This window comes from Zophobas morio, unplaced genomic scaffold, assembly GCF_036711695.1.
Source record: "Zophobas morio isolate AGI-343-1 ecotype UQ-CSIRO unplaced genomic scaffold, CSIRO_AGI_Zmor_V1 ptg000462l, whole genome shotgun sequence".
Lineage (NCBI taxonomy): Eukaryota > Metazoa > Arthropoda > Insecta > Coleoptera > Tenebrionidae > Zophobas > Zophobas morio.
The window spans coordinates 62473-87341 of NW_026972565.1; the positions used below are offsets into that span (position 1 = coordinate 62473).

At 34.8% G+C, this 24869-nt stretch overlaps 1 protein-coding gene across 1 annotated transcript; it reads right to left on the minus strand.

Moving 5' to 3' along the window:
* Positions 1 to 19386: 19386 nt before the first annotated feature.
* LOC135120968 (uncharacterized) lies at positions 19387 to 19994 on the minus strand. The gene is made up of 3 exons (XM_064045288.1): positions 19942 to 19994; positions 19713 to 19843; positions 19387 to 19670 (listed from the first exon to the last, which is right to left on the minus strand). Exons 1-3 carry the CDS (start codon positions 19992 to 19994, stop codon positions 19387 to 19389), a joined length of 468 nt encoding a protein of 155 aa, XP_063901358.1.
* Positions 19995 to 24869: the final 4875 nt, after the last annotated feature.

Here is a 24869-nt window from a genome sequence, read left to right on the forward strand (position 1 = left end):
TTCTGGCGTTCGTAGATACAAGAAAACTGTTAAAATTCTTCAGAAACCTCACTTCTGAAGTGTTTTCTTGTACTTTTAAGCCAATCAGATACCCAACGGGCTCGGAAAGTGCAACGAAATCATCAAATTTTAGCTAGAAACTGTATTTTTGTCGATTTTTATTGAATTTGAACTATATTTCAACGTTTTTTGATGGTTCTGAGCCACCAAACACACTTAAAGCATGCAGAATCGACTCAGAATAGGAAAAGGAGACGTTTAGGTCAATTTTATGCATTCTGGCGTTCGTAGATACAAGAAAACTGTTAAAATTCTTCAGAAACGTCACTTATGAAGTGTTTTCTTGTACTTTTAAGCCAATCAGATACCCTACGGGCTCGGAAAGTGCAACGAAACCATCAAATTTTAGCTAGAAACTGTATTTTTGTCGATTTTTATTGAATTTGAACTATATTTCAAAGTTTTTTGATGGTTCTGAGCCACCAAACACACTTAAAGCATGCAGAATCGACTCAGAATAGGAAAAGGAGACGTTTAGGTCAATTTTATGCATTCTGGCGTTCGTAGATACAAGAAAACTGTTAAAATTCTTCAGAAACGTCACTTTTGAAGTGTTTTCTTGTACTTTTAAGCCAATCAGATACCGTACGGGCTCGGAAAGTGCAACGAAACCATCAAATTTTAGCTAGAAACTGTATTTTTGTCGATTTTTATTGAATTTGAACTATATTTCAACGTTTTTTTGATGGTTCTGAGCCACCAAACACACTTAAAGCATGCAGAATCGACTCAGAATAGGAAAAGGAGACGTTTAGGTCAATTTTATGCATTCTGGCGTTCGTAGATACAAGAAAACTGTTAAAATTCTTCAGAAACGTCACTTTTGAAGTGTTTTCTTGTACTTTTAAGCCAATCAGATACCCTACGGGCTCGGAAAGTGCAACGAAACCATCAAATTTTAGCTAGAAACTGTATTTTTGTCGATTTTTATTGAATTTAAACTATATTTCAACGTTTTTTGATGGTTCTGAGCCACCAAACACACTTAAAGGATGCAGAATCGACTCAGAATAGGAAAAGGAGACGTTTAGGTCAATTTTATGCATTCTGGCGTTCGTAGATACAAGAAAACTGTTAAAATTCTTCAGAAACGTCACTTTTGAAGTGTTTTCTTGTACTTTTAAGCCAATCAGATACCCTACGGGCTCGGAAAGTGCAACGAAACCATCAAATTTTAGCTAGAAACTGTATTTTTGTCGATTTTTATTGAATTTGAATTTCAACGTTTTTTGATGGTTCTGAGCCACCAAACACACTTAAAGCATGCAGAATCGACTCAGAATAGGAAAAGGAGACGTTTAGATCAATTTTATGCATTCTGGCGTTCGTAGATACAAGAAAACTGTTAAAATTCTTCAGAAACGTCACTTTTGAAGTGTTTTCTTGTACTTTTAAGCCAATCAGATACCCTACGGGCTCGGAAAGAGCAACGAAACCATCAAATTTTAGCTAGAAACTGTATTTTTGTCGATTTTTATTGAATTTGAACTATATTTCAACGTTTTTTGATGGTTCTGAGCCACCAAACACACTTAAAGCATGCAGAATCGACTCAGAATAGGAAAAGGAGACGTTTAGGTCAATTTTATGCATTCTGGCGTTCGTAGATACAAGAAAACTGTTAAAATTCTTCAGAAACGTCACTTTTGAAGTGTTTTCTTGTACTTTTAAGCCAATCAGATACCCTACGGGCTCGGAAAGTGCAACGAAACCATCAAATTTTAGCTAGAAACTGTATTTTTGTCGATTTTTATTGAATTTGAACTATATTTCAACGTTTTTTGATGGTTCTGAGCCACCAAACACACTTAAAGCATGCAGAATCGACTCAGAATAGGAAAAGGAGACGTTTAGGTCAATTTTATGCATTCTGGCGTTCGTAGATACAAGAAAACTGTTAAAATTCTTCAGAAACGTCACTTTTGAAGTGTTTTCTTATACTTTTAAGCCAATCAGATACCCTACGGGCTCGGAAAGTGCAACGAAACCATCAAATTTTAGCTAGAAACTGTATTTTTGTCGATTTTTATTGAATTTGAACTATATTTCAACGTTTTTTGATGGTTCTGAGCCACCAAACACACTTAAAGCATGCAGAATCGACTCAGAATAGGAAAAGGAGACGTTTAGGTCAATTTTATGCATTCTGGCGTTCGTAGATACAAGAAAACTGTTAAAATTCTTCAGAAACGTCACTTTTGAAGTGTTTTCTTGTACTTTTAAGCCAATCAGATACCCTACGGGCTCGGAAAGTGCAACGAAACCATCAAATTTTAGCTAGAAACTGTATTTTTGTCGATTTTTATTGAATTTGAACTATATTTCAACGTTTTTTGATGGTTCTGAGCCACCAAACACACTTAAAGCATGCAGAATCGACTCAGAATAGGAAAAGGAGACGTTTAGATCAATTTTATGCATTCTGGCGTTCGTAGAAACAAGAAAACTGTTAAAATTCTTCAGAAACGTCACTTTTGAAGTGTTTTCTTGTACTTTTAAGCCAATCCGATACCCTACGGGCTCGGAAAGTGCAACGAAACCATCAAATTTTAGCTAGAAACTGTATTTTTGTCGATTTTTATTGAATTTGAACTATATTTCAACGTTTTTTGATGGTTCTGAGCCACCAAACACACTTAAAGCTAGCAGAATCGACTCAGAATAGGAAAAGGAGACGTTTAGGTCAATTTTATGCATTCTGGCGTTCGTAGATACAAGAAAACTGTTAAAATTCTTCAGAAACGTCACTTTTGAAGTGTTTTCTTGTACTTTTAAGCCAATCAGATACCCTACGGGCTCGGAAAGTGCAACGAAACCATCAAATTTTAGCTAGAAACTGTATTTTTGTCGATTTTTATTGAATTTGAACTATATTTCAACGTTTTTTGATGGTTCTGAGCCACCAAACACACTTAAAGCATGCAGAATCGACTCAGAATAGGAAAAGGAGACGTTTAGGTCAATTTTATGCATTCTGGCGTTCGTAGATACAAGAAAACTGTTAAAATTCTTCAGAAACGTCACTTTTGAAGTGTTTTCTTGTACTTTTCAGCCAATCAGATACCCTACGGGCTCGGAAAGTGCAACGAAACCATCAAATTTTAGCTAGAAACTGTATTTTTGTCGATTTTTATTGAATTTGAACTATATTTCAACGTTTTTTGATGGTTCTGAGCCACCAAACACACTTAAAGCATGCAGAATCGACTCAGAATAGGAAAAGGAGACGTTTAGGTCAATTTTATGCATTCTGGCGTTCGTAGATACAAGAAAACTGTTAAAATTCTTCAGAAACGTCACTTTTGAAGTGTTTTCTTGTACTTTTAAGCCAATCAGATACCCTACGGGCTCGGAAAGTGCAACGAAACCATCAAATTTTAGCTAGAAACTGTATTTTTGTCGATTTTTATTGAATTTGAACTATATTTCAACGTTTTTTGATGGTTCTGAGCCACCAAACACACTTAAAGCATGCAGAATCGACTCAGAATAGGAAAAGGAGACGTTTAGGTCAATTTTATGCATTCTGGCGTTCGTAGATACAAGAAAACTGTTAAAATTCTTCAGAAACGTCACTTCTGAAGTGTTTTCTTGTACTTTTAAGCCAATCAGATACCCTACGGGCTCGGAAAGTGCAACGAAATCATCAAATTTTAGCTAGAAACTGTATTTTTGTCGATTTTTATTGAATTTGAACTATATTTCAACGTTTTTTGATGGTTCTGAGCCACCAAACACACTTAAAGCATGCAGAATCGACTCAGAATAGGAAAAGGAGACGTTTAGGTCAATTTTATGCATTCTGGCGTTCGTAGATACAAGAAAACTGTTAAAATTCTTCAGAAACGTCACTTATGAAGTGTTTTCTTGTACTTTTAAGCCAATCAGATACCCTACGGGCTCGGAAAGTGCAACGAAACCATCAAATTTTAGCTAGAAACTGTATTTTTGTCGATTTTTATTGAATTTGAACTATATTTCAACGTTTTTTGATGGTTCTGAGCCACCAAACACACTTAAAGCATGCAGAATCGACTCAGAATAGGAAAAGGAGACGTTTAGGTCAATTTTATGCATTCTGGCGTTCGTAGATACAAGAAAATTGTTAAAATTCTTCAGAAACGTCACTTTTGAAGTGTTTTCTTGTACTTTTAAGCCAATCAGATACCCTACGGGCTCGGAAAGTGCAACGAAACCATCAAATTTTAGCTAGAAACTGTATTTTTGTCGATTTTTATTGAATTTGAACTATATTTCAACGTTTTTTGATGGTTCTGAGCCACCAAACACACTTAAAGCATGCAGAATCGACTCAGAATAGGAAAAGGAGACGTCTAGGTCAATTTTATGCATTCTGGCGTTCGTAGATACAAGAAAACTGTTAAAATTCTTCAGAAACGTCACTTTTGAAGTGTTTTCTTGTACTTTTAAGCCAATCAGATACCCTACGGGCTCGGAAAGTGCAACGAAACCATCAAATTTTAGCTAGAAACTGTATTTTTGTCGATTTTTATTGAATTTGAACTATATTTCAACGTTTTTTGATGGTTCTGAGCCACCAAACACACTTAAAGCATGCAGAATCGACTCAGAATAGGAAAAGGAGACGTTTAGGTCAATTTTATGCATTCTGGCGTTCGTAGATACAAGAAAACTGTTAAAATTCTTCAGAAACGTCACTTTTGAAGTGTTTTCTTGTACTTTTAAGCCAATCAGATACCCTACGGGCTCGGAAAGTGCAACGAAACCATCAAATTTTAGCTAGAAACTGTATTTTTGTCGATTTTTATTGAATTTGAACTATATTTCAACGTTTTTTGATGGTTCTGAGCCACCAAACACACTTAAAGCATGCAGAATCGACTCAGAATAGGAAAAGGTGACGTTTAGGTCAATTTTATGCATTCTGGCGTTCGTAGATGCAAGAAAACTGTTAAAATTCTTCAGAAACGTCACTTTTGAAGTGTTTTCTTGTACTTTTAAGCCAATCAGATACCCTACGGGCTCGGAAAGTGCAATGAAACCATCAAATTTTAGCTAGAAACTGTATTTTTGTCGATTTTTATTGAATTTGAACTATATTTCAACGTTTTTTGATGGTTCTGAGCCACCAAACACACTTAAAGCATGCAGAATCGACTCAGAATAGGAAAAGGAGACGTTTAGGTCAATTTTATGCATTCTGGCGTTCGTAGATACAAGAAAACTGTTAAAATTCTTCAGAAACGTCACTTTCGAAGTGTTTTCTTGTACTTTTAAGCCAATCAGATACCCTACGGGCTCGGAAAGTGCAACGAAACCATCAAATTTTAGCTAGAAACTGTATTTTTGTCGATTTTTATTGAATTTGAACTATATTTCAACGTTTTTTGATGGTTCTGAGCCACCAAACACACTTAAAGCATGCAGAATCGACTCAGAATAGGAAAAGGAGACGCTTAGGTCAATTTTATGCATTCTGGCGTTCGTAGATACAAGAAAACTGTTAAAATTCTTCAGAAACGTCACTTTTGAAGTGTTTTCTTGTACTTTTAAGCCAATCAGATACCCTACGGGCTCGGAAAGTGCAACGAAACCATCAAATTTTAGCTAGAAACTGTATTTTTGTCGATTTTTATTGAATTTGAACTATATTTCAACGTTTTTTGATGGTTCTGAGCCACCAAACACACTTAAAGCATGCAGAATCGACTCAGAATAGGAAAAGGAGACGTTTAGGTCAATTTTATGCATTCTGGCGTTCGTAGATACAAGAAAACTGTTAAAATTCTTCAGAAACGTCACTTTTGAAGTGTTTTCTTGTACTTTTAAGCCAATCAGATACCCTACCGGCTCGGAAAGTGCAACGAAACCATCAAATTTTAGCTAGAAACTGTATTTTTGTCGATTTTTATTGAATTTGAACTATATTTCAACGTTTTTTGATGGTTCTGAGCCACCAAACACACTTAAACCATGCAGAATCGACTCAGAATAGGAAAAGGAGACGTTTAGGTCAATTTTATGCATTCTGGCGTTCGTAGATACAAGAAAACTGTTAAAATTCTTCAGAAACGTCACTTTTGAAGTGTTTTCTTGTACTTTTAAGCCAATCAGATACCCTACGGGCTCGGAAAGCGCAACGAAACCATCAAATTTTAGCTAGAAACTGTATTTTTGTCGATTTTTATTGAATTTGAACTATATTTCAACGTTTTTTGACGGTTCTGAGCCACCAAACACACTTAAAGCATGCAGAATCGACTCAGAATAGGAAAAGGAGACGTTTAGGTCAATTTTATGCATTCTGGCGTTCGTAGATACAAGAAAACTGTTAAAATTCTTCAGAAACGTCACTTTTGAAGTGTTTTCTTGTACTTTTAAGCCAATCAGATACCCTACGGGCTCGGAAAGTGCAACGAAACCATCAAATTTTAGCTAGAAACTGTATTTTTGTCGATTTTTATTGAATTTGAACTATATTTCAACGTTTTTTGATGGTTCTGAGCCACCAAACACACTTAAAGCATGCAGAATCGACTCAGAATAGGAAAAGGAGACGTTTAGGTCAATTTTATGCATTCTGGCGTTCGTAGATACAAGAAAACTGTTAAAATTCTTCAGAAACGTCACTTTTGAAGTGTTTTCTTGTACTTTTAAGCCAATCAGATACCCTACGGGCTCGGAAAGTGCAACGAAACCATCAAATTTTAGCTAGAAACTGTATTTTTGTCGATTTTTATTGAATTTGAACTATATTTCAACGTTTTTTGATAGTTCTGAGCCACCAAACACACTTAAAGCATGCAGAATCGACTCAGAATAGGAAAAGGAGAAGTTTAGGTCAATTTTATGCATTCTGGCGTTCGTGGATACAAGAAAACTGTTAAAATTCTTCAGAAACGTCACTTTTGAAGTGTTTTCTTGTACTTTTAAGCCAATCAGAAACCCTACGGGCTCGGAAAGTGCAACGAAACCATCAAATTTTAGCTAGAAACTGTATTTTTGTCGATTTTTATTGAATTTGAACTATATTTCAACGTTTTTTGATGGTTCTGAGCCACCAAACACACTTAAAGCATGCAGAATCGACTCAGAATAGGAAAAGGAGACATTTAGGTCAATTTTATGCATTCTGGCGTTCGTAGATACAAGAAAACTGTTAAAATTCTTCCGAAACGTCACTTTTGAAGTGTTTTGTTGTACTTTTAAGCCAATCAGATACCCTACGGGCTCGGAAAGTGCAACGAAACCATCAAATTTTAGCTAGAAACTGTATTTTTGTCGATTTTTATTGAATTTGAACTATATTTCAACGTTTTTTGATGGTTCTGAGCCACCAAACACACTTAAAGCATGCAGAATCGACTCAGAATAGGAAAAGGAGACGTTTAGGTCAATTTTATGCATTCTGGCGTTCGTAGATACAAGAAAACTGTTAAAATTCTTCAGAGACGTCACTTTTGAAGTGTTTTCTTGTACTTTTAAGCCAATCAGATACCCTACGGGCTCGGAAAGTGCAACGAAACCATCAAATTTTAGCTAGAAACTGTATTTTTGTCGATTTTTATTGAATTTGAACTATATTTCAACGTTTTTTGATGGTTCTGAGCCACCAAACACACTTAAAGCATGCAGAATCGACTCAGAATAGGAAAAGGAGACGTTTAGGTCAATTTTATGCATTCTGGCGATCGTAGATACAAGAAAACTGTTAAAATTCTTCAGAAACGTCACTTTTGAAGTGTTTTCTTGTACTTTTAAGCCAATCAGATACCCTACGGGCTCGGAAAGTGCAACGAAACCATCAAATTTTAGCTAGAAACTGTATTTTTGTCGATTTTTATTGAATTTGAACTATATTTCAACGTTTTTTGATGGTTCTGAGCCACCAAACACACTTAAAGCATGCAGAATCGACTCAGAATAGGAAAAGGAGACGTTTAGGTCAATTTTATGCATTCTGGCGTTCGTAGATACAAGAAAACTGTTAAAATTCTTCAGAAACGTCACTTTTGAAGTGTTTTCTTGTACTTTTAAGCCAATCAGATACCCTACGGGCTCGGAAAGTGCAACGAAACCATCAAATTTTAGCTAGAAACTGTATTTTTGTCCATTTTTATTGAATTTGAACTATATTTCAACGTTTTTTGATGGTTCTGAGCCACCAAACACACTTAAAGCATGCAGAATCGACTCAGAATAGGAAAAGGAGACGTTTAGGTCAATTTTATGCATTCTGGCGTTCGTAGATACAAGAAAACTGTTAAAATTCTTCAGAAACGTCACTTTTGAAGTGTTTTCTTGTACTTTTAAGCCAATCAGATACCCTACGGGCTCGGAAAGTGCAACGAAACCATCAAATTTTAGCTAGAAACTGTATTTTTGTCGATTTTTATTGAATTTGAACTATATTTCAACGTTTTTTGATGGTTCTGAGCCACCAAACACACTTAAAGCATGCAGAATCGACTCAGAATAGGAAAAGGAGACGTTTAGGTCAATTTTATGCATTCTGGCGTTCGTAGATACAAGAAAACTGTTAAAATTCTTCAGAAACGTCACTTTTGAAGTGTTTTCTTGTACTTTTAAGCCAATCAGATACCCTACGGGCTCGGAAAGTGCAACGAAACCATCAAATTTTAGCTAGAAACTGTATTTTTGTCGATTTTTATTGAATTTGAACTATATTTCAACGTTTTTTGATGGTTCTGAGCCACCAAACACACTTAAAGCATGCAGAATCGACTCAGAATAGGAAAAGGAGACGTTTAGGTCAATTTTATGCATTCTGGCGTTCGTAGATACAAGAAAACTGTTAAAATTCTTCAGAAACGTCACTTTTGAAGTGTTTTCTTGTACTTTTAAGCCAATCAGATACCCTACGGGCTCGGAAAGTGCAACGAAACCATCAAATTTTAGCTAGAAACTGTATTTTGGTCGATTTTTATTGAATTTGAACTATATTTCAACGTTTTTTGATGGTTCTGAGCCACCAAACACACTTAAAGCATGCAGAATCGACTCAGAATAGGAAAAGGAGACGTTTAGGTCAATTTTATGCATTCTGGCGTTCGTAGATACAAGAAAACTGTTAAAATTCTTCAGAAACGTCACTTTTGAAGTGTTTTCTTGTACTTTTAAGCCAATCAGATACCCTACGGGCTCGGAAAGTGCAACGAAACCATCAAATTTTAGCTAGAAACTGTATTTTTGTCGATTTTTATTGAATTTGAACTATATTTCAACGTTTTTTTAATGGTTCTGAGCCACCAAACACACTTAAAGCATGCAGAATCGACTCAGAATAGGAAAAGGAGACGTTTAGGTCAATTTTATGCATTCTGGCGTTCGTAGATACAAGAAAACTGTTAAAATTCTTCAGAAACGTCACTTTTGAAGTGTTTTCTTGTACTTTTAAGCCAATCAGATACCCTACGGGCTCGGAAAGTGCAACGAAACCATCAAATTTTAGCTAGAAACTGTATTTTTGTCGATTTTTATTGAATTTGAACTATATTTCAACGTTTTTTGATGGTTCTGAGCCACCAAACACACTTAAAGCATGCAGAATCGACTCAGAATAGGAAAAGGAGACGTTTAGGTCAATTTTATGCATTCTGGCGTTCGTAGATACAAGAAAACTGTTAAAATTCTTCAGAAACGTCACTTTTGAAGTGTTTTCTTGTACTTTTAAGCCAATCAGATACCCTACGGGCTCGGAAAGTGCAACGAAACCATCAAATTTTAGCCAGAAACTGTATTTTTGTCGATTTTTATTGAATTTGAACTATATTTCAACGTTTTTTGATGGTTCTGAGCCACCAAACACACTTAAAGCATGCAGAATCGACTCAGAATAGGAAAAGGAGACGTTTAGGTCAATTTTATGCATTCTGGCGATCGTAGATACAAGAAAACTGTTAAAATTCTTCAGAAACGTCACTTTTGAAGTGTTTTCTTGTACTTTTAAGCCAATCAGATACCCTACGGGCTCGGAAAGTGCAACGAAACCATCAAATTTTAGCTAGAAACTGTATTTTTGTCGATTTTTATTGAATTTGAACTATATTTCAACGTTTTTTGATGGTTCTGAGCCACCAAACACACTTAAAGCATGCAGAATCGACTCAGAATAGGAAAAGGAGACGTTTAGGTCAATTTTATGCATTCTGGCGTTCGTAGATACAAGAAAACTGTTAAAATTCTTCAGAAACGTCACTTTTGAAGTGTTTTCTTGTACTTTTAAGCCAATCAGATACCCTACGGGCTCGGAAAGTGCAACGAAACCATCAAATTTTAGCTAGAAACTGTATTTTTGTCGATTTTTATTGAATTTGAACTATATTTCAACGTTTTTTGATGGTTCTGAGCCACCAAACACACTTAAAGCATGCAGAATCGACTCAGAATAGGAAAAGGAGACGTTTAGGTCAATTTTATGCATTCTGGCGTTCGTAGATACAAGAAAACTGTTAAAATTCTTCAGAAACGTCACTTTTGAAGTGTTTTCTTGTACTTTTAAGCCAATCAGATACCCTACGGGCTCGGAAAGTGCAACGAAACCATCAAATTTTAGCTAGAAACTGTATTTTTGTCGATTTTTATTGAATTTGAACTATATTTCAACGTTTATTGATGGTTCTGAGCCACCAAACACACTTAAAGCATGCAGAATCGACTCAGAATAGGAAAAGGAGACGTTTAGGTCAATTTTATGCATTCTGGCGTTCGTAGATACAAGAAAACTGTTAAAATTCTTCAGAAACGTCACTTTTGAAGTGTTTTCTTGTACTTTTAAGCCAATCAGATACCCTACGGGCTCGGAAAGTGCAACGAAACCATCAAACTTTAGCTAGAAACTGTATTTTTGTCGATTTTTATTGAATTTGAACTATATTTCAACGTTTTTTGATGGTTCTGAGCCACCAAACACACTTAAAGCATGCAGAATCGACTCAGAATCGGAAAAGGAGACGTTTAGGTCAATTTTATGCATTCTGGCGTTCGTAGATACAAGAAAACTGTTAAAATTCTTCAGAAACGTCACTTTTGAAGTGTTTTCTTGTACTTTTAAGCCAATCAGATACCCTACGGGCTCGGAAAGTGCAACGAAACCATCAAATTTTAGCTAGAAACTGTATTTTTGTTGATTTTTATTGAATTTGAACTATATTTCAACGTTTTTGATGGTTCTGAGCCACCAAACACACTTAAAGCATGCAGAATCGACTCAGAATAGGAAAAGGAGACGTTTAGGTCAATTTTATGCATTCTGGCGTTCGTAGATACAAGAAAACTGTTAAAATTCTTCAGAAACGTCACTTTTGAAGTGTTTTCTTGTACTTTTAAGCCAATCAGATACCCTACGGGCTCGGAAATTGCAACGAAACCATCAAATTTTAGCTAGAAACTGTATTTTTGTCGATTTATATTGAATTTGAACTATATTTCAACGTTTTTTGATGGTTCTGAGCCACCAAACACACTTAAAGCATGCAGAATCGACTCAGAATAGGAAAAGGAGACGTTTAGGTCAATTTTATGCATTCTGGCGTTCGTAGATACAAGAAAACTGTTAAAATTCTTCAGAAACGTCACTTTTGAAGTGTTTTCTTGTACTTTTAAGCCAATCAGATACCCAACGGGCTCGGAAAGTGCAACGAAACCATCAAATTTTAGCTAGAAACTGTATTTTTGTCGATTTTTATTGAATTTGAACTATATTTCAACGTTTTTTGATGGTTCTGAGCCACCAAACACACTTAAAGCATGCAGAATCGACTCAGAATAGGAAAAGGAGACGTTTAGGTCAATTTTATGCATTCTGGCGTTCGTAGATACAAGAAAACTGTTAAAATTCTTCAGAAACGTCACTTTTGAAGTGTTTTCTTGTACTTTTAAGCCAATCAGATACCCTACGGGCTCGGAAAGTGCAACGAAACCATCAAATTTTAGCTAGAAACTGTATTTTTGTCGATTTTTATTGAATTTGAACTATATTTCAACGTTTTTTGATGGTTCTGAGCCACCAAACACACTTAAAGCATGCAGAATCGACTCAGAATAGGAAAAGGAGACGTTTAGGTCAATTTTATGCATTCTGGCGTTCGTAGATACAAGAAAACTGTTAAAATTCTTCAGAAACGTCACTTTTGAAGTGTTTTCTTGTACTTTTAAGCCAATCAGATACCCTACGGGCTCGGAAAGTGCAACGAAACCATCAAATTTTAGCTAGAAACTGTATTTTTGTCGATTTTTATTGAATTTGAACTATATTTCAACGTTTTTTGATGGTTCTGAGCCACCAAACACACTTAAAGCATGCAGAATCGACTCAGAATAGGAAAAGGAGACGTTTAGGTCAATTTTATGCATTCTGGCGTTCGTAGATACAAGAAAACTGTTAAAACTCTTCAGAAAGGTCACTTTTGAAGTGTTTTCTTGTACTTTTAAGCCAATCAGATACCCTACGGGCTCGGAAAGTGCAACGAAACCATCAAATTTTAGCTAGAAACTGTATTTTTGTCGATTTTTATTGAATTTGAACTATATTTCAACGTTTTTTGATGGTTCTGAGCCACCAAACACACTTAAAGCATGCAGAATCGACTCAGAATAGGAAAAGGAGACGTTTAGGTCAATTTTATGCATTCTGGCGTTCGTAGATACAAGAAAACTGTTAAAATTCTTCAGGAACGTCACTTTTGAAGTGTTTTCTTGTACTTTTAAGCCAATCAGATACCCTACGGGCTCGGAAAGTGCAACGAAACCATCAAATTTTAGCTAGAAACTGTATTTTTGTCGATTTTTATTGAATTTGAACTATATTTCAATGTTTTTTGATGGTTCTGAGCCACCAAACACACTTAAAGCATGCAGAATCGACTCAGAATAGGAAAAGGAGACGTTTAGGTCAATTTTATGCATTCTGGCGTTCGTAGATACAAGAAAACTGTTAAAATTCTTCAGAAACGTCACTTTTGAAATGTTTTCTTGTACTTTTAAGCCAATCAGATACCCAACGGGCTCGGAAAGTGCAACGAAACCATCAAATTTTAGCTAGAAACTGTATTTTTGTCGATTTTTATTGAATTTGAACTATATTTCAACGTTTTTTGATGGTTCTGAGCCACCAAACACACTTAAAGCATGCAGAATCGACTCAGAATAGGAAAAGGAGACGTTTAGGTCAATTTTATGCATTCTGGCGTTCGTAGATACAAGTAAAATGGTAAAATTCTTCAGAAACGTCACTTTTGAAGTGTTTTCTTGTACTTTTAAGCCAATCAGATACCCTACGGGCTCGGAAAGTGCAACGAAACCATCAAATTTTAGCTAGAAACTGTATTTTTGTCGATTTTTATTGAATTTGAACTATATTTCAACGTTTTTTGATGGTTCTGAGCCACCAAACACACTTAAAGCATGCAGAATCGACTCAGAATAGGAAAAGGAGACGTTTAGGTCAATTTTATGCATTCTGGCGTTCGTAGATACAAGAAAACTGTTAAAATTCTTCAGAAACGTCACTTTTGAAGTGTTTTCTTGTACTTTTAAGCCAATCAGATACCCAACGGGCTCGGAAAGTGCAACGAAACCATCAAATTTTAGCTAGAAACTGTATTTTTGTCGGTTTTTATTGAATTTGAACTATATTTCAACGTTTTTTGATGGTTCTGAGCCACCAAACACACTTAAAGCATGCAGAATCGACTCAGAATAGGAAAAGGAGACGTTTAGGTCAATTTTATGCATTCTGGCGTTCGTAGATATAAGAAAACTGTTAAAATTCTTCAGAAACGTCACTTTTGAAGTGTTTTCTTGTACTTTTAAGCCAATCAGATACCCTACGGGCTCGGAAAGTGCAACGAAACCATCAAATTTTAGCTAGAAACTGTATTTTTGTCGATTTTTATTGAATTTGAACTATATTTCAACGTTTTTTGATGGTTCTGAGCCACCAAACACACTTAAAGCATGCAGAATCGACTCAGAATAGGAAAAGGAGACGTTTAGGTCAATTTTATGCATTCTGGCGTTCGTAGATACAAGAAAACTGTTAAAATTCTTCAGAAACGTCACTTTTGAAGTGTTTTCTTGTACTTTTAAGCCAATCAGATACCCTACGGGCTCGGAAAGTGCAACGAAACCATCAAATTTTAGCTAGAAACTGTATTTTTGTCGATTTTTATTGAATTTGAGCTATATTTCAACGTTTTTTGATGGTTCTGAGCCACCAAACACACTTAAAGCATGCAGAATCGACTCAGAATAGGAAAAGGAGACGTTTAGGTCAATTTTATGCATTCTGGCGTTCGTAGATACAAGAAAACTGTTAAAACTCTTCAGAAAGGTCACTTTTGAAGTGTTTTCTTGTACTTTTAAGCCAATCAGATACCCTACGGGCTCGGAAAGTGCAACGAAACCATCAAATTTTAGCTAGAAACTGTATTTTTGTCGATTTTTATTGAATTTGAACTATATTTCAACGTTTTTTGATGGTTCTGAGCCACCAAACACACTTAAAGCATGCAGAATCGACTCAGAATAGGAAAAGGAGACGTTTAGGTCAATTTTATGCATTCTGGCGTTCGTAGATACAAGAAAACTGTTAAAATTCTTCAGGAACGTCACTTTTGAAGTGTTTTCTTGTACTTTTAAGCCAATCAGATACCCTACGGGCTCGGAAAGTGCAACGAAACCATCAAATTTTAGCTAGAAACTGTATTTTTGTCGATTTTTATTGAATTTGAACTATATTTCAATGTTTTTTGATGGTTCTGAGCCACCAAACACACTTAAAGCATGCAGAATCGACTCAGAATAGGAAAAGGAGACGTTTAGGTCAATTTTATGCATTCTGGCGTTCGTAGATACAAGAAAACTGTTAAAATTCTTCAGAAACGTCACTTTTGAAATGTTTTCTTGTACTTTTAAGCCAATCAGATACCCAACGGGCTCGGAAAGTGCAACGAAACCATCAAATTTTAGCTAGAAACTGTATTTTTGTCGATTTTTATTGAATTTGAACTATATTTCAACGTTTTTTGATGGTTCTGAGCCACCAAACACACTTAAAGCATGCAGAATCGACTCAGAATAGGAAAAGGAGACGTTTAGGTCAATTTTATGCATTCTGGCGTTCGTAGATACAAGTAAAATGGTAAAATTCTTCAGAAACGTCACTTTTGAAGTGTTTTCTTGTACTTTTAAGCCAATCAGATACCCTACGGGCTCGGAAAGTGCAACGAAACCATCAAATTTTAGCTAGAAACTGTATTTTTGTCGATTTTTATTGAATTTGAACTATATTTCAACGTTTTTTGATGGTTCTGAGCCACCAAACACACTTAAAGCATGCAGAATCGACTCAGAATAGGAAAAGGAGACGTTTAGGTCAATTTTATGCATTCTGGCGTTCGTAGATACAAGAAAACTGTTAAAATTCTTCAGAAACGTCACTTTTGAAGTGTTTTCTTGTACTTTTAAGCCAATCAGATACCCAACGGGCTCGGAAAGTGCAACGAAACCATCAAATTTTAGCTAGAAACTGTATTTTTGTCGGTTTTTATTGAATTTGAACTATATTTCAACGTTTTTTGATGGTTCTGAGCCACCAAACACACTTAAAGCATGCAGAATCGACTCAGAATAGGAAAAGGAGACGTTTAGGTCAATTTTATGCATTCTGGCGTTCGTAGATATAAGAAAACTGTTAAAATTCTTCAGAAACGTCACTTTTGAAGTGTTTTCTTGTACTTTTAAGCCAATCAGATACCCTACGGGCTCGGAAAGTGCAACGAAACCATCAAATTTTAGCTAGAAACTGTATTTTTGTCGATTTTTATTGAATTTGAACTATATTTCAACGTTTTTTGATGGTTCTGAGCCACCAAACACACTTAAAGCATGCAGAATCGACTCAGAATAGGAAAAGGAGACGTTTAGGTCAATTTTATGCATTCTGGCGTTCGTAGATACAAGAAAACTGTTAAAATTCTTCAGAAACGTCACTTTTGAAGTGTTTTCTTGTACTTTTAAGCCAATCAGATACCCTACGGGCTCGGAAAGTGCAACGAAACCATCAAATTTTAGCTAGAAACTGTATTTTTGTCGATTTTTATTGAATTTGAACTATATTTCAACGTTTTTTGATGGTTCTGAGCCACCAAACACACTTAAAGCATGCAGAATCGACTCAGAATAGGAAAAGGAGACGTTTAGGTCAATTTTATGCATTCTGGCGTTCGTAGATACAAGAAAACTGTTAAAATTCTTCAGAAACGTCACTTTTGAAGTGTTTTCTTGTACTTTTAAGCCAATCAGATACCCTACGGGCTCGGAAAGTGCAACGAAACCATCAAATTTTAGCTAGAAACTGTATTTTTGTCGATTTTTATTGAATTTGAACTATATTTCAACGTTTTTTGATGGTTCTGAGCCACCAAACACACTTAAAGCATACAGAATCGACTCAGAATAGGAAAAGGAGACGTTTAGGTCAATTTTATGCATTCTGGCGTTCGTAGATACAAGAAAACTGTTAAAATTCTTCAGAAACGTCACTTTTGAAGTGTTTTCTTGTACTTTTAAGCCAATCAGATACCCTACGGGCTCGGAAAGTGCAACGAAACCATCAAATTTTAGCTAGAAACTGTATTTTTGTCGATTTTTATTGAATTTGAACTATATTTCAACGTTTTTTGATGGTTCTGAGCCACCAAACACACTTAAAGCATGCAGAATCGACTCAGAATAGGAAAAGGAGACGTTTAGTAATAATAATAATAATAATAATAATAATAATGATATATTTGCCCAACAGAATAATATCCAATTATAGGACAAAATAAATAAATTAAATGACATGTAAGCATAACGATATGTAGACTAAACTTAAAATTAACTTAGAAAATAAAAAAAATAATACAAATATATAACTTAGACGTAATTCAGATTTCACATTTCAATTGCTCGCCGCACAAGACTTCGGTGAACTACAAATCTGGATGAATAAACTAATAATAAATAATAAAAAGAAAAAATAATAATAATTAAATAATTAAATAAATCAAATAAATTAAATAAATTCAGCCGTGTTTACTACTTCACATTTTATACCAGACCTTATTCTTATTTAAATATTGATTTCGCACAATTTATTAATTCAGTGTAGTTACACTGGACAATGTCACATGATTCGTCTAACTCATTCGCTAATTTCATCATTTTGTACGCAGGGGAGTTTATTAAAACATTGGTTTTGGCTCTTGGACATAAGAACATATTATGATATCTTGACTGAATTCTTGGAACAAAAAATATAATGTGAGATAACAGTTCAGCACAGTCAACATTCCCATGTAAAATTTTAAATAGGAATTTAACAGCAGATATTTTCCGACGATTTTCCAATGTTGACATATTATTGTGAATTAATAGCTTTGCTTGATCAAATCCTCTGCTGGGGAATCTACCAAATTTTACATTATACATATATTAACTTTGTGAATTCAAGATCTGCACCTGCTTGCATCAGCAATGAAAATATCATCGACTCCATATTGTTTGATTTTACTCATATTTCGATTGATGAAGTGCAGATGGCTCTTAAATCCTTAAAATCCAAATTTACATCGGGCCCGGATGATGTGCCGTCGTTCTTGTTGAAAGATTGTGCTTGTGTGTTGGCGAAGCCACTAGGTGTTATTTTCAATTTGATTTTAAATTTTGGTCATGTTCCTAAGATTTGGAAACTATCTAAGGTGGTCCCAGTTTTTAAGGGAGGGGATAAATCTAATGTGAGTAACTATAGGCCGATCTCTCTTCTTAGTAATTTTGCCAAAGTTTTTGAAATTGTCGTCCATTCCCGGTTAAATCAGTATATTAAAAATAAAATATCATTCAGTCAGCATGGATTTAGAAGTGGAAGGTCCACAGTCACTAATTTGGTCACGTTAACGCAAAATATACGAGGTGTGTTGGATGGCAGGGGACAAATGGATGTGATTTTCTTAGATTTCAATAAAGCGTTCGACAAGCTGGATCATGACTTGCTAATCTTGAAGTTGGAGAAATTATATGGGTTTTCTCCAAAATTGTTAAAAATGTTTACCTCTTATTTACAAGACAGATATCAGTTTGTTGACTATTTTGGATACAGATCGACCAATGTTTGGCAGAGCTCTGGTGTTCCTCAAGGCTCGGTTTTGGGGCCGCTGCTTTTTGCATTGTTCGTCGATGATATCACTAAAATTATCGGAGACAACTGCTTAGTATATGCTGATGACGTAAAGGTTTTTTCAAAAATCGGAAATATTGCCGATTCTATCAAATTACAGGAAGTTTTGGATAGAATTGTACTATGGTGTATAAATAATCGATTATTTTTAAATCCTGCTAAATCCAAAGTGATGTCTTTCACAAAAATTAAAAATGCAATGATTCATTGTTACACTATTTGCGGTCATGTAATAAATCGACCTGAATACATTAAAGATTTAGGAGTCACTTTGGACAGCCAGCTAAATTTTGTCAAACATGTTGAATTGGTGGTATCAGCGGCTTACAAAAGTTTGGGGTTTGTGGTCCGTAATACTAAGTGTTTTCGTAACTCAAGTACATTCATTAATTTATATTATGCATTTGTAAGATCGAAGCTTGAATATGCTAGTGTTGTGTGGAATCCATCATTTAAGTATTTAACTGAATCTATCGAAAAAGTTCAGAGACGGTTCTTGAAATATCTGGTGTTTCGGATTGATGGCATATATCCCATAAGAAACATTCCTCAAAAATTATTGTTGAGTAGATTTTCCATATTAAGTTTAGAGTGCCGAAGAATTATAAACTTAGTAATGTTTTTACATTCCCTAGTAAACAACAGATTGGATGCTCCAAGTTTACTTGAACAAGTGTGTTATTGGGCTCGACCACGTAGTTTGCGAGACAAAAGCATCTTTTATATAAAAAAATCAAGGACGAATATTTTGAAGTTCTCGCCTATATATATGATGCAAATGTATTTTGATAAGTTCAATGCCGATGTAAATATTGATATTCACGTGGTCAGTGGCCAAGTACTTAGAAAGCATCTAACAAATTATTTTTTAAACAAAAACGGCATTGATATTGGTAGTGGTGTCTGATCATCTTCTTGAGAATGAGATTGGTTTTCTACTGGTTAAAACATTAAATTTTTCAGCAGTTTACTACATATTTTTTTTTTTTTTTTACTCTCTGTTTAAATGAATAATTTATTTATGTTTTTTTTTTTTTTTGGTATTTCTTGGTTTAAGCTTCGTAATTGGGTTGCGACCTGTGGAGCTTATATGATAATAATAATTATATATGATAATAATATTTAAGACACCGCCGTTGAACCTTTTCTAAACTGATACTTTGATTTGCGTAATTCGTGGACCATATTAATGAGCAATATTCTAATTTAGTTCTAATAAAGGCTTGAAATAGTGTTTTAATTGCATCAGCATTATTGAAACATGCACACGTTCTTACTATAAATCCTAGTGTTTTGAAACTGCTTTGGGTGATTGTTTCTATATGATCAATAAATGTTAAACATTTATCAAATTGAACTCCCAAGTCTTTCACCGAATCTGCTCTCTCTATAATATGATCAGATATGGAGTAGTCATACAAAAACTTACTTTTCTTACGGGAATAAGACACTATCTTACATTTACGCAGGTTAAGTTCTAGACCATTAGCATTACAACGTTCCGCGATATTTAACAAATCTCTTTGTAACGTTAAACAATCGTTTATAGAATCAATTGTGCTAAATATTTTGATGTCGTCAGCGTATGATAAAGTTTTATTACCGATATGATTCGTTATGTCATTCACATATAGAAGGAAGAGCAAGGGACCTAATACCGAACCTTGGGGTACACCAGTTGGTTGATGAAAAAGCTTGGAGTTGAAACCATTGTAACATACAACTTGTTGTCTATTAAATAAATATGATTCAAAAAATTTGATGATGTTTTCACTGAAACCATAATAAGAGAGCTTGGAAATTAGTCTAGAGTGAAGTATCCTATCAAAGGCCTTGCTTATATCTAAGTATACACAATCAACTTGATGGCGTGTGTCTAATTTATCTGCAACATATTGACTAAAACACGATAAGTTGGTCAACGTTGAGCGTCCTGGATAAAAGCCATGTTGGTTGCTTACTATTATGGACTTTAACAAAGGAAATAACATATTATGTAAAACAATTTCAAAAACCTTCGAAAAAACAGACATCAGTGATATAGGTCTATAGTTTTTTATACATGTGTTGTCTCCAGATTTCAAAATAGGACTTATTTTAACAAGTTTCCATTCATCTGGAAAAGTACAAGTTCGTAACGATAATTTGAAAATATACGTTAGCGGACCAGCAAACACCGCCTTACAGTCTTTTACAACAAAACAGGGAATTTGGTCCAAACCTGAAGATACCTTTGGTTTTATTTGTGTTAGTGCTTTTTCAACGTCTGTAATTGTAATATAGTCTATATTTATTAGGGGATATATTAAATTATTGCTGTCAGAGATACTGTCTTCTTTTACTTGAACACTTTTGTCGTCACTTATGTATACACTTTGAAAATAAGATGCAAATCCTTCAACAATGTCTAATGGATTGCTTAAATTTTCATTATTGTAGGTGAGTATCCCAGGAATTCTAGTTTGTCTTTTTCTCATGCGTACATATTGCCAAAAATATTGAGGTTCATTACGTAATCTGTCACTAACATCGTCAGTATATTTTCCAAAATCGCGGGTTATTTGTGATTTAACAAGTCGGCGTATTGTATTAAATTTAATTTGGTCATTAGGATGTTTGAATTTTTTAAATATTTTGCGATATTTGTTTTTGAGAGCAATATTCCGTCTCAATTCAGGTGTATACCAGCTCGGAAATTTATGCTTCTTCCCCGTAAACCTTGGTACACATACATCAAATATGGAGTATACTTTCTCATAAAATGCCTTACATGCTAGGTTAACGTCAGTAAATTCATTTAGAAAAGACCAGTCACAATCAGACAGACGAGAGTAAAGTAGGTTAAAATTAGCTTTGTGGAAGTTATATGACCTAGAAATATTGGACGAAGGGAAATTATTGAAGTGTTCTTTTCTGAATGAAATCGAGATTCCAACAGATGGATGATGTAAATCCTCTTGCACTATGGGATTTGTATCTCTATAAACATCACATTTTAACATATTACTTAAGACTAAATCTAACATGACATTTTGAGTATTTCTAACTGTATTAAGTTGCTGTAAATTAATAAAGTTAACGAAGTTAGTATAATAAGAACAATGTGTAGTAGATGCCGTTGTTTCAAAATCAGAACAATTAAAATCTCCCACAATTAAAATATTTTCTAGCTGAGAACACAATTGGCTGAAATTATCGAAAAAAATTTCGTAACTATTAACATTTGTTTTTGGAGGAATGTACACGCAAAAAACATGACACCTGACATTGTTAAAAATTATTTTACAACCTATGATGTCTATAAATGGCGTGTCTTTTACTGCCGCTGATGTATCTAATAATATGCTATTAAGTTTGTTATTTATTGCTAACAAAACACCTCCACCACGTGTTTTTCCAGTTTCAATGAAATTTCGATCTGATCGGAAAACAAGCATGCAATGTGAAAAAAGTTCAGAACTATGAATATTAGAATTTAACCATGTCTCTGTAAATGCCAGCACATCGTATTCATTATCACTTGTAGCAGAGAAAACCTGATTCGTCTTAGTCCTTAGTCCTCGCACGTTTTGATAGTAGACACGTAAATTTTTATTACCATTGGGCTGATTTAGTTTAAATTCGTGGTACATCCTTTAGCAGTTTGTGCTACTGGAACAATCTGAGGAACGTTATGGATGTATTTTATTGTAAGGTTTTCCCCACTGTTGTTTCTGTTATTCAATTCCATGCGTAGTTGTTTCAAATGGTTTAGTTGTCTAGGAGTCTTATCATCACGAATTATAACATTAGGAAACCGAGATGTTTTTAATGCAGACTTCTTACGCAGAACCAAACGAACGGTTTCTATATTATTAAATCTAACTTTCAGTAATCTTGGTTTGTTTTGAATTGGTTTACCTATGCGCACCACATTTAGGTCAATTTTATGCATTCTGGCGTTCGTAGATACAAGAAAACTGTTAAAATTCTTCAGAAACGTCACTTTTGAAATGTTTTCTTGTACTTTTAAGCCAATCAGATACCCTACGGGCTCGGAAAGTGCAACGAAACCATCAAATTTTAGCTAGAAACTGTATTTTTGTCGATTTTTATTGAATTTGAACTATATTTCAACGTTTTTTGATGGTTCTGAGCCACCAAACACACTTAAAGCATGCAGAATCGACTCAGAATAGGAAAAGGAGACGTTTAGGTCAATTTTATGCATTCTGGCGTTCGTAGATACAAGAAAACTGTTAAAATTCTTCAGAAACGTCACTTTTGAAGTGTTTTCTTGTACTTTTAAGCCAATCAGATACCCTACGGGCTCGGAAAGTGCAACGAAACCATCAAATTTTAGCTAGAAACTGTATTTTTGTCGATTTTTATTGAATTTGAACTATATTTCAACGTTTTTTGATGGTTCTGAGCCACCAAACACACTTAAAGCATGCAGAATCGACTCAGAATAGGAAAAGGAGACGTTTAGGTCAATTTTATGCATTCTGGCGTTCGTAGATACAAGAAAACTGTTAAAATTCTTCAGAAACGTCACTTTTGAAGTGTTTTCTTGTACTTTTAAGCCAATCAGATACCCTACGGGCTCGGAAAGTGCAACGAAACCATCAAATTTTAGCTAGAAACTGTATTTTTGTCGATTTTTATTGAATTTGAACTATATTTCAACGTTTTTTGATGGTTCTGAGCCACCAAACACACTTAAAGCATGCAGAATCGACTCAGAATAGGAAAAGGAGACGTTTAGGTCAATTTTATGCATTCTGGCGTTCGTAGATACAAGAAAACTGTTAAAATTCTTCAGAAACGTCACTTTTGAAGTGTTTTCTTGTACTTTTAAGCCAATCAGATACCCTACGGGCTCGGAAAGTGCAACGAAACCATCAAATTTTAGCTAGAAACTGTATTTTTGTCGATTTTTATTGAATTTGAACTATATTTCAATGTTTTTTGATGGTTCTGCGCCACCAAACACACTTAAAGCATGCAGAATCGACTCAGAATAGGAAAAGGAGACGTTTAGGTCAATTTTATGCATTCTGGCGTTCGTAGATACAAGAAAACTGTTAAAATTCTTCAGAAACGTCACTTTTGAAGTGTTTTCTTGTACTTTTAAGCCAATCAGATACCCTACGGGCTCGGAAAGTGCAACGAAACCATCAAATTTTAGCTAGAAACTGTATTTTTGTCGATTTTTATTGAATTTGAACTATATTTCAACGTTTTTTGATGGTTCTGAGCCACCAAACACACTTAAAGCATGCAGAATCGACTCAGAATAGGAAAAGGAGACGTTTAGGTCAATTTTATGCATTCTGGCGTTCGTAGATACAAGGAAACTGTTAAAATTCTTCAGAAACGTCACTTTTGAAGTGTTTTCTTGTACTTTTAAGCCAATCAGATACCCTACGGGCTCGGAAAGTGCAACGAAACCATCAAATTTTAGCTAGAAACTGTATTTTTGTCGATTTTTATTGAATTTGAACTATATTTCAACGTTTTTTGATGGTTCTGAGCCACCAAACACACTTAAAGCATGCAGAATCGACTCAGAATAGGAAAAGGAGACGTTTAGGTCAATTTTATGCATTCTGGCGTTCGTAGATACAAGAAAACTGTTAAAATTCTTCAGAAACGTCACTTTTGAAGTGTTTTCTTGTACTTTTAAGCCAATCAGATACCCTACGGGCTCGGAAAGTGCAACGAAACCATCAAATTTTAGCTAGAAACTGTATTTTTGTCGATTTTTATTGAATTTGAACTATATTTCAACGTTTTTTGATGGTTCTGAGCCACCAAACACACTTAAAGCATGCAGAATCGACTCAGAATAGGAAAAGGAGACGTTTAGGTCAATTTTATGCATTCTGGCGTTCGTAGATACAAGAAAACTGTTAAAATTCTTCAGAAACGTCACTTTTGAAGTGTTTTCCTGTACTTTTAAGCCAATCAGATACCCAACGGGCTCGGAAAGTGCAACGAAACCATCAAATTTTAGCTAGAAACTGTATTTTTGTCGATTTTTATTGAATTTGAACTATATTTCAACGTTTTTTGATGGTTCTGAGCCACCAAACACACTTAAAGCATGCAGAATCGACTCAGAATAGGAAAAGGAGACGTTTAGGTCAATTTTATGCATTCTGGCGTTCGTAGATACAAGAAAACTGTTAAAATTCTTCAGAAACGTCACTTTTGAAGTGTTTTCTTGTACTTTTAAGCCAATCAGATACCCTACGGGCTCGGAAAGTGCAACGAAACCATCAAATCTTAGTTAGAAACTGTATTTTTGTCGATTTTTATTGAATTTGAACTATATTTCAACGTTTTTTGATGGTTCTGAGCCACCAAACACACTTAAAGCATGCAGAATCGACTCAGAATAGGAAAAGGAGACGTTTAGGTCAATTTTATGCATTCTGGCGTTCGTAGATACAAGAAAACTGTTAAAATTCTTCAGAAACGTCACTTTTGAAGTGTTTTCTTGTACTTTTAAGCCAATCAGATACCCTACGGGCTCGGAAAGTGCAACGAAACCATCAAATTTTAGCTAGAAACTGTATTTTTGTCGATTTTTATTGAATTT